We start from the raw sequence: 14,686 nt of genomic DNA, 5'->3' as shown, positions 1-14,686 counted from the left end.
ATTAAAAAAATTAAAAACAAATTTTTTTTTTTTTTTTTTTACTTTTTTCATTTTTTTACTTATAATCACAGTTATTGTTTTTTTCTTGTTTGCCTATTGGATTTGAAGCTTAATAAGTTGAAATGTGTCAAATTGTTGAATACTTAAACCCAACGATTTGCGTCTTTCCGATTAAGTGATGAAACATTTGTTTTCATTTGACGTTTTAAAAGGAACTTCAAAAAAGGGGGAAGTTTCAAAAGGACAAGAGCCTACATCTTATGGAACCTAAACTTAAAATTCATCAATAATTTTTTCATTAATGAATCCCAATCTGGCATGTTCATCATTAGGTCCTTTGATTACCCATATCCAACACCTTTCCCCTTAAGGGTGGGAAATGGATCCTATTCAGTAATTTGATGATTCTTCAAATCAATCTTCATCAATCAAAGTCACTACCCTTTAATCAATCCCAACTAGGTCCACTACCCATACTCGAGCCCACCATCCCCTATCAATCCTAAATGGATCCATTATTCGAATTTGATGTTAATTGGGTCTGCGATTCATATTCAATCCGAACCAGATCTATGATTTGACCCAAACCGAGTCCATGATCCATGATCAACCCCAACTGTGTCCATGATCCATGTTCGACCTGAATCGGATCCACCATCTATATTTGACCCAAATTAGGTCCACGATCCACAACCAATCCCAATCGGGTCCATGATCCATATTTGACCCAAATTAGGTCCACAATCCAAATTCGACCCGAATCGGGTTCACAATCCAAATTCAACTCTAACTAGATTTACAATCCATGTTCTACCTCAATAGAGTCCAAAATTGTCAAATCCACCTTAATTGGACCCATTATCCATCATTGAAACCATTGCTCACAATAGACCTCAATAAGGTCAACAACTTACAATGAATCTCGATTGGGTCCATAACCTTTCATCAAAACAATTAAAAATCATCATCGTTTTATCAAATCGGGTCTCGCCCCTTTCTTATACAAAGTTCTTGCCAAAATAATCCTGATTACGTCTTAACATTTTCAAAACCAAGGGGAACGAGAGTCCAAATACAAAAAAGTCACATTCAATAAGTGTTGTACAAAAATCTTTTTTTTGTCAAAATTACTAAAATAACCATGTATTTTATCAATATTACTAAACCAGTCATTGTTTTATGATAGTTATGAGTATATAATTTGATGGATTTACCTTTATATCCTTGAAGCGAATGTAGGTTTATGGGAAGGATAAATAAGTAAATAGCAAATGTGAAAATATAATATTATAACCAATTCGATATAAATCTACTTAATAAAAGACAACGGTTGTCTTCTTCCAATGTTTACCGCTCCCCCCACCTCCTCCTTTCAAAAAATAAAAATAAATAATGCACAACGATTGTCTAGGATTTAATCTCCCCACAAATCTGAGTACAAGTCTCCATTTTATTTTATTTTCTTTTGTTTTATTCTCTTTTTAAGAATACCCTTCCAATTTTATTGTCTTTACCCGTACTCGTTTTTCAATACTACCCTCTACAAATTTATTGTCTTTCCTCTTTTACCTCCAAGAAGATAAGGCATGGCAAACTCTAATGAATAAGTAAATGAGAAGCGGGGTATATGACCATTTTTGTAAATATAAAATAGAGTCATGATGAATGCATGCGGCTGACATGGCATAGACACAGAACCATAGATCTTTTTCATCAGCATACGTAGAAAAGATGTGCAGTTCTGTGCTCGTGCCCCATCAGCCGTGTAGCATGCATTCTTCATTATTCTATAAAATACCATGACAGGTTAGTAACATTTGCAACTACTTTTTTACAATGGCCATAAAACATATATTTTTTAAATGTGAATTACCGAATAACCAAGACTACCAATACGTTACAATGATTAAAATAACCCCTTTCATGAGGGGACCATGTCTTTCCTAACCTTTTTCTTTTTCCATCCAAGTTCATGCCACCTGCTCCAATAATTAAGCGAAAAGCATTAAGGACTCCTACTAAAAAGCATGAATTGCAATTTCTACTTAGGATTCAGAGGTAAGGTCCAAACCGCCCGGTGATACCGTTCCATTGGCAACCGTCCCTAAGTAGGGAGTGGATCCTCTGTAGCCCATTTTTCTGTAGCTCTTGTTATACAGTCCATATCAAAAAAAAAAAAAAAAAAATCCCCCTCTAATCAAGTGTTTGAAAATGGACGGTCACTGAACTCTTAAATTTAAACGATTGAATGTAACCGTCTTGATGACATGGCACCCCCTCAACCGTTGATAATAGCTACACAAAAAATGGGCTATAGAGGATATGCTCCCCCTTGAGTAGTGCCTATATCACAATTAGGAACTACCCAACTCACACGGCCATTCGCATACGCTTAAGAGAATGTAAATACACTAATTGTGCTACATGTGGAAGTTTAGAGAGAGTCCTAGTGAAAGTATTGTGTTCTCTTAGAAAACATGTTCACTCATCATTCTTAGAGAAAAGGAAGGAAAAGCATTGATAGTAACGAAGATATTTCTTACCATGGTAAATGTTCTAAAAGGGACTAATTCAATACCAACAGCTCAAAAGTAGAGCAAAGAAAAAAAAAAAAAAAGAGGCCAAAAGCGCCCTAAATCAACACCAATTAATCAAACCTCCCATGGCTTTATATAAAGCCACCTCCCCCCACCCAAAATAAAATTATTAAAGTGGAGTCTGTTGAATTCCACATAATATAGAACCTTTTCCTCTAGTATTTAAGTCCTCGTTTGCATTGCTCTATGTTCAGTCGGATGGTAGTCCTCTCTAAGCTTCTCTGGCTCTCCTAAATCCCCTCAATATTTCTTCCAAAATTATTCCACAAACCCACTTCTCTATACCCATCTTTGTTATTACCATGGATCACATCAACATTGAAAAGCTTCAAGCCAAGAACAAGTACAAGAAGAATCAGTTTCTTAACACTCTTATCCTTTATTCTTTCACAGCCATGACATTTGGTCTATTTTGTTCAAGCCCTTTTTGGTTTCCCTCGATATTCTCCTCCATGAAGATCTTTCTCTTTGTGTCTCTTCCATATATCGTGTCTTTCATCTTCAACCCCAAGTGTTTGTTCATTGTGTGTAACGTCATTGTTGTCTTCCTCATTGGAGAATCCAAACTTGTGGGCTCGAAGTCATCTCCGGCCACCGAAATTTACAAAGAGTACGCAAAGAGAAGCGGTGGTTCTCTTCGTAGGTTCCCTACGATAGTAGGGAAAAAAGAGAGGGAGATGAAATTGGAGGTCTCTTGGGTTGAAGATTATGTGACGAGGGTGGCTGAACAAGAGGTGAAGGAAGAAAAAATAGTATTAGAAGGAGAAGAGGAGGATGAGGATTCTGATAGAGAAGAAGAGCTTGGTTTGCCTGTTGAAGAGATAAACAAAAGAACTGAAGATTTCATTGCAAGGTTCAAAAAACAAGGGAAGCTTGAATTTGGTCATCTAGTTTTTTCTAGTCCATGAGTAGGAAACAAAAAACGAAAAAACAAACTCCCCCTCTTCTCTCAAATAGAAAAACAAAAAAAACAAAAAAAAGTTAAAAAACAAAAAAAAATTGTAGAATAAAATTGAGTGCAGACTAGAGAGATTTAGTTTAGTTTTTTTTTTTTATAAACAAAACCCACCCTATGAACCAATTCCTCTTTGTTCTTAGAGACTAAGAAGAGAATTGTAGAGAGAAATCTGATCATAGAATTTCCATTGCAATACAGCTTTTTCTGTTCTAGAATGAAGATGCTCCATCCATGCAACAGTACATAGAATATGGATGCATGCATGCACATGTAATGGATGGTCCACTTGCACTAATTGCACATATAACATGGACTGATGGACATGGTCGCAGTCAAAGGTGTGTATCGTATAAAAGGACTTATCTAAGCTTAAACGTTGTTTGAAGCACATCATGAAGAATACGTTTGAGATGTCTGGGAAAACACAAGTTTCTTAGGGATCAGTTTTGTTTCATAGAATACATTCCTTAAAATCCCTATGAAATATGCTTCCATTAATATTTTTTGGAAAATTACCAAAACACAAAACAAAGTTTTCAGAATTTAAAAATATTCCTCGAATCTCTAAATATATCACATTTAGAATTATAAATAAATAAATAAATTCAAACCGACAAAAATTTTGTCAAGACTGTGGACTTCTCTTACAGACTGATGAAAATACCTTAAATGCCCTCATCAACCACCAAAAATCCTTGATTTTTCTTCCCTAAACCAGTCATCTTCAAGTCCCAAAACCAGTCATGCACTACAACCTATATGGTAAATTGTCTCTATTAAAGCAAATATTCAATTTATTATTTTCAACCTCTCCTTAATCCCTCCTTAGAAACCCATGATTTTTCTATCCAAAATTCCCTCATCTCATCAAGTTCAAAAATCCATAAAAGTAAAATCATGAAAGTGATTGGACAGCATATACCCTTTTGATAAAAATAAATAAATACCATAATGGATACATAACCCTGTTAAAAAATACTATAAATAAAATATATGGCCTGGTAATACAATACGTAATCCATTTCGGTAAAATATCCTAATGCACAAAATATACTTAAAAACAATCATACCACAATTATATCTTCTCGTTGGTTCTATATGGTAAACCAAACCACCTAAGTTATTTACATCAAAATAAACACAAACAAGAACAAAATCCTTAAAGAAATTCATAAAAAAAAATTAAAAAAATTAAAAAGAGTAAACCAAGAGAGGTATTAGAGTAACAATTAGGTTGTATCACAGTTCTACCATAATCCCTCTTCCAAATTTCCAGCTTCAGAAACTGAATCAACTAATGAGGGTGCTAAGTCTCTCGAGATCAAGATTTCCCAATGGTTAATGTAAAATACACAAAACATCAATTAACCTTTGATAATGCAAGTAATTTCATTGTATGGCTAAAAATGGAGTGATGGACTCAAAAAATTATAAAGCAAAGGTATACCATGATCCACTTTTATATATATTCTAACTAATAATGGTGGGCCTATCTTCTCCACTTTGTTGTTATGAAGTGGGTTTAGTGCCCCTCCTTTGAGAATGGGAAATCTAGGGTTGTGTTGGAGACATTTCTGAACGTTCGATATTCAACTTTACAATTGAAATTAAAAATAAAATAAAGAAACATAACCTTCTTTTCCTTAGCATCGAAGGCATCCCAATTCCCAAGAGGTGCAAAATCATTGAAAAACGAAAGGGTTCGTGGAAAGGCTGATTCGAAATGTACTATAATAAATTGCATGTGTCCCTCTAGTGGTGGATTTTTGGTTTTTAAAATAAAGTGCAATGGACTTCAGACTAGTTTCCTATAATGGGCCCTACTCCCATAGCCCACTAATCTTGGATATGCATGGAAGATGGGCCAATCTCACATCGACCATCAGATGGTTAGGATTTACAGTGCTATTGATCTTCAACTAAAGTTCTAACTAGCAGTTGGTGGGCCACGTTTTGGTCTGTCAATGCATCGGATCAGGGTTGATTCGGTACCAAGCTGATAAACATTGGATCGGATCCGATCAGGTTTTTATCAAATTTCAATATTAGGATCCAAACCCAATCCAATAACAATTGTATCAACTCCAGATCGGGCCAAACTCAAATTGATTTATAAAATCTAAATAAATCACATATATTTAAAAAGTAATTTGTATATTTTCTCACATCAGGTCCTTATTGAGACATGATTAATCCAAATTGATCCAGTAAGGTATCAAATTCAAAATCCTTGACCCAGAACCAAAGTTATTGATGTAGCGGAAGCGTGTGAATCAATATATTCAAAAGAAATTAAGAAATTGTGTTTAATGGAACATACAAAATAAATTTAAACCAATAGATTCTACTGATAAACAAACAATAGTTTGAAATAAAATAAAACAAAAAGCAAAAAAGTATTTAGGAGAGAAAAGATCATTGATTTAATATGTTTTGGAATTGAATTGATGTATTGAATTTCTTTTTTGAAACTATTTATATAGATAACTTAACACAACTTAGAACATTCTAAAATACTAAAAAGTAATTTTCTAATCTATTTATAATATATTACTAATCTTCTAAACTTATTAGAACTCAATTTGGACACTTCTAAGTACATTTAATTATAGTCTAAATAAATAAATAAATTTAGAATAAAATGGAAACATAAAACAAATTAAAGACTAAACATATTAGAAACTAGGCAAAATAGTAACTTCCTTAAATTGAAATAGAAACTAACTAAACTTATAAATTGATTAAAACTGAAATAAACTAAAGACATATGACTAAAATAAGTTGACTTGATCAAATCGAGTTAACTTGGTCAGAGTAAGTCAACTCGGCCTGAACTGGATAGGTTGATTCAACCATAAAAATTCTCTTCTCTTTTCAAGAGCAGTTTGTTTTACATTTGGTAGATGTCCTATATCAGGCCTCTGTTAGTAAGAAAAGATGTACATATCTTCGAGTAAATCCACAACATAAACAAATTCATTGATTTTCTTGAGGATGCGGAGTTGTCTGATCTTCTTTAACTTAGTCTTGTTGTAGATGCTCATTGGAAAGCAATCATTTTTAAGATCGACCATCACCAAATCCCTTTCTTCATAAGATTTGAAATACCTATGTCTATACTCAAATAAACGTTCTACAATAAACAACCAATCAAGGAAATTCTCGATGTGCAGAAAGTCATTGAATTGTAGAATGTCCACCTTAAGCTAATGTTCGATTTGATGAATTCATGTGTATGGTGGAATAAAGTAGAGGTTTAATTCATCAAAAGAATCAGTATAAGGGGCTGGTTAATTGCGTTTGAGAAGGGTTTTGAGGGTTATATGAAGGGTTCAGGTTATTAGTTGGAGAATGAGGGTTTTGTTTTTGAAGATCTATCAATGGTGTGGTGTGGCTTATTTTAGATTGACCCGTCGCTTTTTGAAAATATAGAAACGCATCACTTTTTCTTGATTTTCTATGATCTTTTTCTGGTAAATAAAATAGTTTTGTTTTATTACATATATACAATTTATTTTTATCGAAACTACAAGTAATGGTAGTGTGTTCCAGTCATTTTTGTCAATACATCCATCTATTTATCAATCCATTCATCATATTTTTGCACAATCGTGGAAACGTGAGATATTCATCTATCCATTTATCATATTTCTGGAGTCACCATCTCATACAATTAGAGGTTAACATAAATTATCACTATCTATCCATCAATCAATCAGCCATCATCTATCTACCTAAGTATTTATCAAAATATATATTTTCAAAAAAATATTTATGATGCAAAAGTATCAACCAATTCCATATGATGGTCTTGGTTGATTAAAATTGATTGAAAAAATACGATAAAATAATAAATAGTTAGAGTCGTGAAAATTTGACTAAGTGTTGAAAATGAGATTTTTCAAAATTCTTTGAACGTAAAATGAGTTTTTGAAAATGAAAGTCTTAATTACGAGATTTGACATCATATAATTTGTTAAACTTAATTTGAAGTGAAAGGCACAAAAAACAAGATTTAAAAATTTGACGAAAATGCTGAAGTCTCCGTTTTGTTCTTGAACCCAAAAACTATATTTTGATTCTTAAACTATTTTTATTATTTTCAAATGGAGGTAATCTCTTATTTTCATTAAATAACTTAAAGTAAATGAAAAATAAATGATCAGAATATAGCGATCGAAAAAATAGAGTAATCGGAGAATAACGATTGGAGATATAGCTATCAAAAAAATAATGATCGGAGAATAGTGATAAGAAAAATAGCAATCGGAGAATAGTAATTGGAGGGGTATGACATTCGATCTTCGCGATTTATTCTCGGATTTTTCCCAAAAAATTCTCTAAAACTTGTTTTATTCTATTTTCTTTTCCAAATCTTATAAGATAATGTAAAAAAAACAATTTATTTAACTTAAATAGAAGTAAATCTATAGAATCAAACACCTAAACATGTATGATTTAAAGTAAATCGATCCTAACAAAATACCTTGGATAAATCTATGTTATTTAAAAAACTAGCAACTAAAAGGTAGAAGGGAATATTTTTTACTTATTTTGTGTCTTCTACATTAAAGAAAAATGACGGAGAAGAAAGATAAATCTATTTTTTATTATTTTAAGTTTGATATTTATATGATAATAGAGACAAAAATGGTCGTTTATGTAATTATTTTCTTTTGATAATAACTTAACGCTCGAGACTTTGATTTATGCAAACTTATAGTTTATTTTAAATAGTTTTTTTTTATATAAATTTAATGGCATCTTTGGATTTTTCTGAAACGACTTATATAAAAAATTCATATTTTGATGGGTACTCTTATCAAGACATATATTAATTTTTTGTTTGAACTCCTATTTTCATATATTTATAACTTAAACTATGTTTTACAAATTTTCTAAACTTACTCCCCTAAATCCTTTTTCAAGAATAATTTTAATATATATTAACTAAATTTCTCGAGATACGCATAATATATAAAAATCAATTGCCTCGAGATACGTACTAAATGTTCAAGACATTACAACCTCAAAGCTAATTGAGGAAACAATTGATCAGATTGAGTACAAACATGCCAACAAGAGTTTGAAGGAGTAACTTCTACCAATACAGAACTGAAATAGAGGCAACAATCGGATCCAAAGCTCAAATTGCAATAACAGTGTGATCTATGAAGTAATTCTCTACTTTGGTAACATTGACATCCTCCTAAGAGTATTACAACATTAGAAACAAGCTAGAACGACTACAAGTCCTTGTAGGTCTAGATATTACACTCGCAGGATCTTTGTAAAATGCGACGAACAAAATCAACCGAATACCTCACATTTTAAATTTATTTTTAGTCAAGATGCCTACTTTCGTATCACTTTCCTGTTTTTTTTTTCTTTTCCATTGGAAGGCAGCAACAAGATAGATGAAAAGGAAAAAAATTTTAATCATAGTTAGACACGTGCTACCTTAACTAGTGAATGCACACAGTTGATACGTGGGTAACGTGGCAAGGGCAATGAACCATAAATCTTTTTCTTTAGGATACACAGGAAAAAGATTTGTGGTTATGTACCCTTGCCACAACAACCAACCGTGTACCCAAAACTCTGTGCATTCATCATTATTCTTTTTTAAAGGCCCAAATTCCAAAGGGAGATGTAGATGTGGACATACAGGTTGTATTATTATATTTATAAATGTAAACTTAGTTGCATTTGTTAATTCAGTATATTAGTTTGACACGCAAGTGATGCATATTTTGAGATCCAACTCTGGCCTACTTTGCAATGATTATCTTAAAAGAAAAAATAATTTTATTGAATGATTGAAAATCATTCATTGAATAACAATTTTCAACAAATCTGATTTAAACATTTTTTCTTTTTTTGCAAATCATTTTTTCATTTTATTTTCCTTTGAAAAATATTTTTCTTCTTTTGAAATGGGTTGGAACCCAAATTAGAAAAAAAATTTGAAGACCACTTTGATGATCCGGCCCATCGTGATTGTTAGATCGGGATGGACTGGGTTATTATGATTCATTGTCACATTTAAAATGGATTCTTTATTGGATTGGTACACTCAGTGATATGATAGCCTTGAATCAGATTAAATAAAAGTTTGGTTATCTTGAGGACAAAACTGTAACTTCCTGATCTCAGTATTTGAGAAGTCCCTTTTCCAAGCAACCCGGGAACAACCACGATAAGTTTGAGTCATGACCTATAGGGAGGTTTGTAGACTTTAGGTTCACTACGTGCAATGCAATTTATCTGGCCACCCTTGCCCAAGTGTACTTATATACCTCTCAAGTGTACTCAATCAGACGATACGTGGTGACTTGGTTTGATATACTGTAGGTATTCAAAGTGATAATCCAAGACTCCAACCCAAATCTCTGAAGTTGAAATCAGTCAGTTTAATCCTCAGTTGAGAAATGGAGCACGATGCTGGGCAAATGCACTCTTAAGTCACCTCTCTTCTAGAATAAATGTCGGCTATCCTCTTAGTACACGAAGTACAACGGGGCAAGATCTTGCTTAGGCATTGATTTTGAGTAAGAAATGTAATTGGTGCAACTTAGATTAGCTTTGATATACCGTATAGGTACGAGTCCAGGGTTGTAGCTTTCATAAATTGTTTAACATTCTATAAGGGGATCGACCACGTACTAGTACTACGTTGGCAATCAGGACATATGACTTTGTGACTTTCAATAGGATAAAGGCTTAGGTTGCTCCAACATGGGTGCATTGATATACCTTTCTGAGTCTCCTGATCAAACAGTACTGATACCCCAATTTTATATACCATAAAGGTACGTGACTGGAGTTGTGGTTTTCATGAATGACGTCGCATCTCACGAGGAGACCGGACCACGCACTAATGCCACGTTGGCTAGAAGGGACATGTAAGCGTGCAATGCAGCAATATAAATGTGCTAGTGGTGTGTGTAAAGTAGGATGGGGTGTGCCCGAGGTATTTTTCAGATAAATGGGCCCATGAGCGAGATCAAAATATCAAAACATGGACATCATATATATATTAATCAAAACAATTCAAAAACCCATCCCATCAAAATTAATATCAAAGCAAGCACATCAAAATATATTTATCGAGATCATGGCATATTAGATAGGCAATTAATGAATATAACAAAAGAATAATCAATTTGATTCAACATTGAAACAAGCAAAAAGATTTTTTTATTTTTTAATCCAGACAGAAGGATTTTTTTTTTCTTATCTATGGTCCAATCAAGGATCACTTTGGATGACCCAAAATAAATTGAGATTTCAATGAACATTAATTGAGGATAGATTGATAGTTGTAGAGATAAGGAGTGATGAATATTTTTTTTTTAAAGACATGCATGGCAAATCTTTGTAAACATAGGCTAATTTGAATAACTTATAAAATGTCGAACTTTATTAAGGGTCATTAAGCCAATGTAGTCATCTCATCGATAATCCAATACCATAGCATTTTTAGATTTGATAGAAAAGTTTGGATCCAAAGTGAAATTCATATTTTTTTACTTTGATCCAATGTTTTGAAAATGAGCGGCTATGAAATCATATTTGAAATCAAAATTAATTTTTAAAATTTTTCTTGAATTTTTTTTTTAAAGCTCGTAGAATTTCGTCCGCCATAAACACATGGCATTGGATCTCTTTTTTGGGTGCCACGTGGAGAGGTCAGCGACCCTTAGTAAGGAAGAGACCTTACTAAACTAGTAAGACTAGCCTTTTTTTTTCTTTTCTAAATAACAAACCAGAAATTTCTATGTTGCTATCAGCAAGACTCACAATCTAACTTTCTTTAGTTGTTGCCATCACACACACATAGACCTCCATCATGTTGCTGTCAACACACAACAAAAACTCTCTTTTTTGTTTCTTTTTTTAAATAAATGATGTTGTCACTACATATAACTCAAAAAACCTTTTTTCTTTTATGTGTTGTTGCGAGCAGCATACAACTCAAAACTTTTTTTTTTAAAGCTGCTACCAACACACACACACACATGCAAACACCTCAACTCTTTTTATTTTTTTTATTTTTATATTTATTTTATTTTTTAAAAATGATCTCTCGTCCTTCCAATAACCCATAAAACATCTCAAACATTTAATTTAACTCTTTGAATATCGAAAAAATAACCCCTAAATAGTAATTCAAAAACAAAAGCAAAAAAAAAAAAAAAAAAAAAAACAAAACAAAGGGTTTGATACCAAATCTAAGTGATGAGAACAATAGCCCCACCAGCCTCCTTAATCTTCTTCTCGGCAATCTTCGACACGGTCTTAGCTTTAACAACAATAGGTTGAGATTGATGCAAAACCCATTTACCCAAAACCGTAAAGACCCAAATTGGGTTTCAACAATAAGAGAAACATTATCAGGTGTAGCTTTTTTTTTATTTCTTTAGGAATTAAAGACCAAAGCTTATCAATGTTAAAGATTGGGTAGTAAAATTTGTTTCACGGTATGTGGAAATAATGCATCCCAACATTATTGTGTGTGCATGTGAAAGAGAGAGAGAGAGAGAAAGACAAACAGATACAACAGCCATCTTCGAAATCTTCTTGATCAATTCCTGAAGATGTTGCCACCGGCATGACTGAGTTCTCAACCACAGAAGTGAAATCCTCCATTAACAAATCTATATTAAATCAAAAGAAAAGAAATAAAAAAACAGAGATGAGAGATCAAGGGCTGAGAGAGAGAGAGAGAGATAAAGGAAAGAGGCGCCTCTCGCCTCTTGCTGCCCCTTCTTTGCTCGTTTGAGATGAAGATAAGAAAAGAAAAAAAAAAAACGTCTTTGTTAACTGCACACTACTTACAATGATGTTGTTCTTTTTTTTTTTACGATTTTTTTTTTAAAATCCCTTCTTACACACCAACAACAGCATTTATAAAGAATTTTTTTTTCTTTTTCTTTGATACCATTCATCAGGTACATATTTAGATGAGAGAAAAAAAATTATTATCAAAGCAACATCGATTAAAAAATTATTATTTTTACTTAAAAATAAAAAAAACAAACATTCTTCTCATCCCAACCACCATCATTTCATCATTATCTTATTAATCTTTAAAATCTTGAATTATTTAAGGTAATCAAAAGTGACTCTCAATTGGACCATAAAAGAATTAAAAAAATACCATGCTCAAAATCCAAACAAATGATCCACAATTAAGCCAAAAGAATAAAATTAAAAATAAATAAAAAAAAAAAACTAGGTCAATTTGGTAATGCACTAAAATTTGAGATTTTTTAAGTTTGATCTTCAAATTATCCCTAGTAAAGTTGCCACTAAAAACGCCCTTGATCCACTGGTTGCGAATCTGATTTTTTTTTGTGTGTTTGGGAGTCGCCACCTAGTTTTACGGTTTAGGAATTATATCATGACTATAAACAGATAAATAACACTAATCTACGAAAAAGAAATTACGGGATTAGAAGGTGTTAGGTACCAATCCTGTTTGGCAAATGCCGGTCTCTACTTTTTCAAAAATTTATATTGCTAAAAATACGACCTAAAAATCAAAATAAAATATTAACTTTGTTACCTTATGTGATTGTGACGGTCGATTCCCTTAGTACTGGTGGAATGCGTTCCTCGTATGAACCTTCCTGCCTTTGTCTCCGTCACTAGATCAATTTCAGATCTTCGAGATGAGGTATTCTTCTCTTAGATCTGAATATTTATTGGATGTTCTGGGTGTTTTTTTAAGGATTTTTGGATGTTTTTTTAGTAGAAAAGGGGGTTTGGATGTTAGGTAAGGACTTAAGACTTTATATTTAGGATTTTGGGAAGGCTGGGGAGAGTTTTTGGCCTCTCTTTCCTAGGGTTTCTCTTGACCTTCGAGATTGGATTGTGGAGGCTCCTATTTATAGAGTTTTTTAATTTGACTAAATCTCATTAAGATAATGTTAATTAGGGTTTCCATTCTTACGTACAATCAAAGAATATTTTTTAATTTTTTGAAAGAACCCCCTTATTATATTTTTAATTCTTTGGGACCCCAAATGAAGGGGTTTTCTAATAAATATCAGGTCGGCCCCAAGTGGGCCACCACTTAAAATTTGACTCGTGGGCTTAATTAATTAATTTTATTTGTTTAAAATTTTAAATTTAATTTATTAAGGTTTCACTTTACATTCATTAATATTTTAATTAATAATTTCGAAATTTGAATTTTTAGGGTTGGAAAATTATCGTTTTGCCCTCAAAAAGGACTTTTATGTTTCAAAGTCGTTTTTTGATGTTTTAAAATCAGTTTTTCGTAAGAAATTTAATAGGAGTATCGGCTTGTGTCATTTATGGGTTTTTGACGTGAAGTAGTCGTGGACCCTATGAGGGGTATTTTCATAATTTTGTCGAATTTGATGAAAATTAGCGAAACAGTTCATTTGGTTTTAATTTGTTGTTTTATATGTTCAAAAGGATTTTTCTAAGCGTAGTGTAGGCTGGATGTTTTGATGTCAGGCGTATTTTGGTAATTTGTTAAGTTTTTGGTATTTTTTCTTGTAAAGCTTCTTTTTGTCGAAAATGATGTTTCTATATTTTTTTGTTATATTTTCCTAACGTAGCGTGATTTCTAAATTTTCTTTTCTTGAGATATCTCATTTGAATTTTTGAAACATATCTAGCAACAAAATAAAGCATTGAAATATTCATCCATTATTAGGAACCGTCACAATCGGGTTAACGAGTTGATTAATCAAGCGAGTACCAAAATGGGGTGTCTACAGTTTGTATAATGATAATTTCAGTAAAAGCAGTGAACCTATGAGATAATCATTTTAAACATGCGAAATTGTCAATTTATAACCTCTGATATCCTTACTTTTCACGTTTTGGTAATTAAAATGAACATTGAGCTGGAATTGTAATTACATAAAAAGTTGGTCACGTGTTCGTAAATATCTTTTCAAATTGACTCGTCTGAGATCCTATATGACACTTCTAACATTTTTGAAAGAGATATATACCCGACAAACCTAATTGTTGCTTTGTTATTACAAAAACTCCCTTGGAATTCTGACAACTCCAAGGGAAAATTACTTTATGAAGTTTGTTAGCCACCAAACCTTGGGAGGGGATCTTTTGTTGTAACTTTTTCCTG

At 32.4% G+C, this 14,686-nt stretch overlaps 1 protein-coding gene across 1 annotated transcript; it reads left to right on the top strand.

Annotated features, from left to right (window-relative positions):
- Positions 1 to 2,726: 2,726 nt before the first annotated feature.
- Positions 2,727 to 3,515, top strand: LOC147398455 (uncharacterized). The gene has a single exon (XM_086448979.1). The coding sequence runs from the start codon at positions 2,900 to 2,902 to the stop codon at positions 3,503 to 3,505; it is 606 nt and encodes a 201-aa protein (XP_086305105.1). The 5' UTR covers positions 2,727 to 2,899; the 3' UTR covers positions 3,506 to 3,515.
- The last annotated feature ends 11,171 nt before the right edge of the window (positions 3,516 to 14,686 follow it).

This window comes from Akebia trifoliata, chromosome 7 (assembly GCF_017979445.1).
Source record: "Akebia trifoliata isolate Shusen 1 chromosome 7, ASM1797944v1, whole genome shotgun sequence".
Lineage (NCBI taxonomy): Eukaryota > Viridiplantae > Streptophyta > Magnoliopsida > Ranunculales > Lardizabalaceae > Akebia > Akebia trifoliata.
Note: the sequence above shows the minus strand (reverse complement) of the source record. Positions and strands in the feature narration are given on the sequence as shown.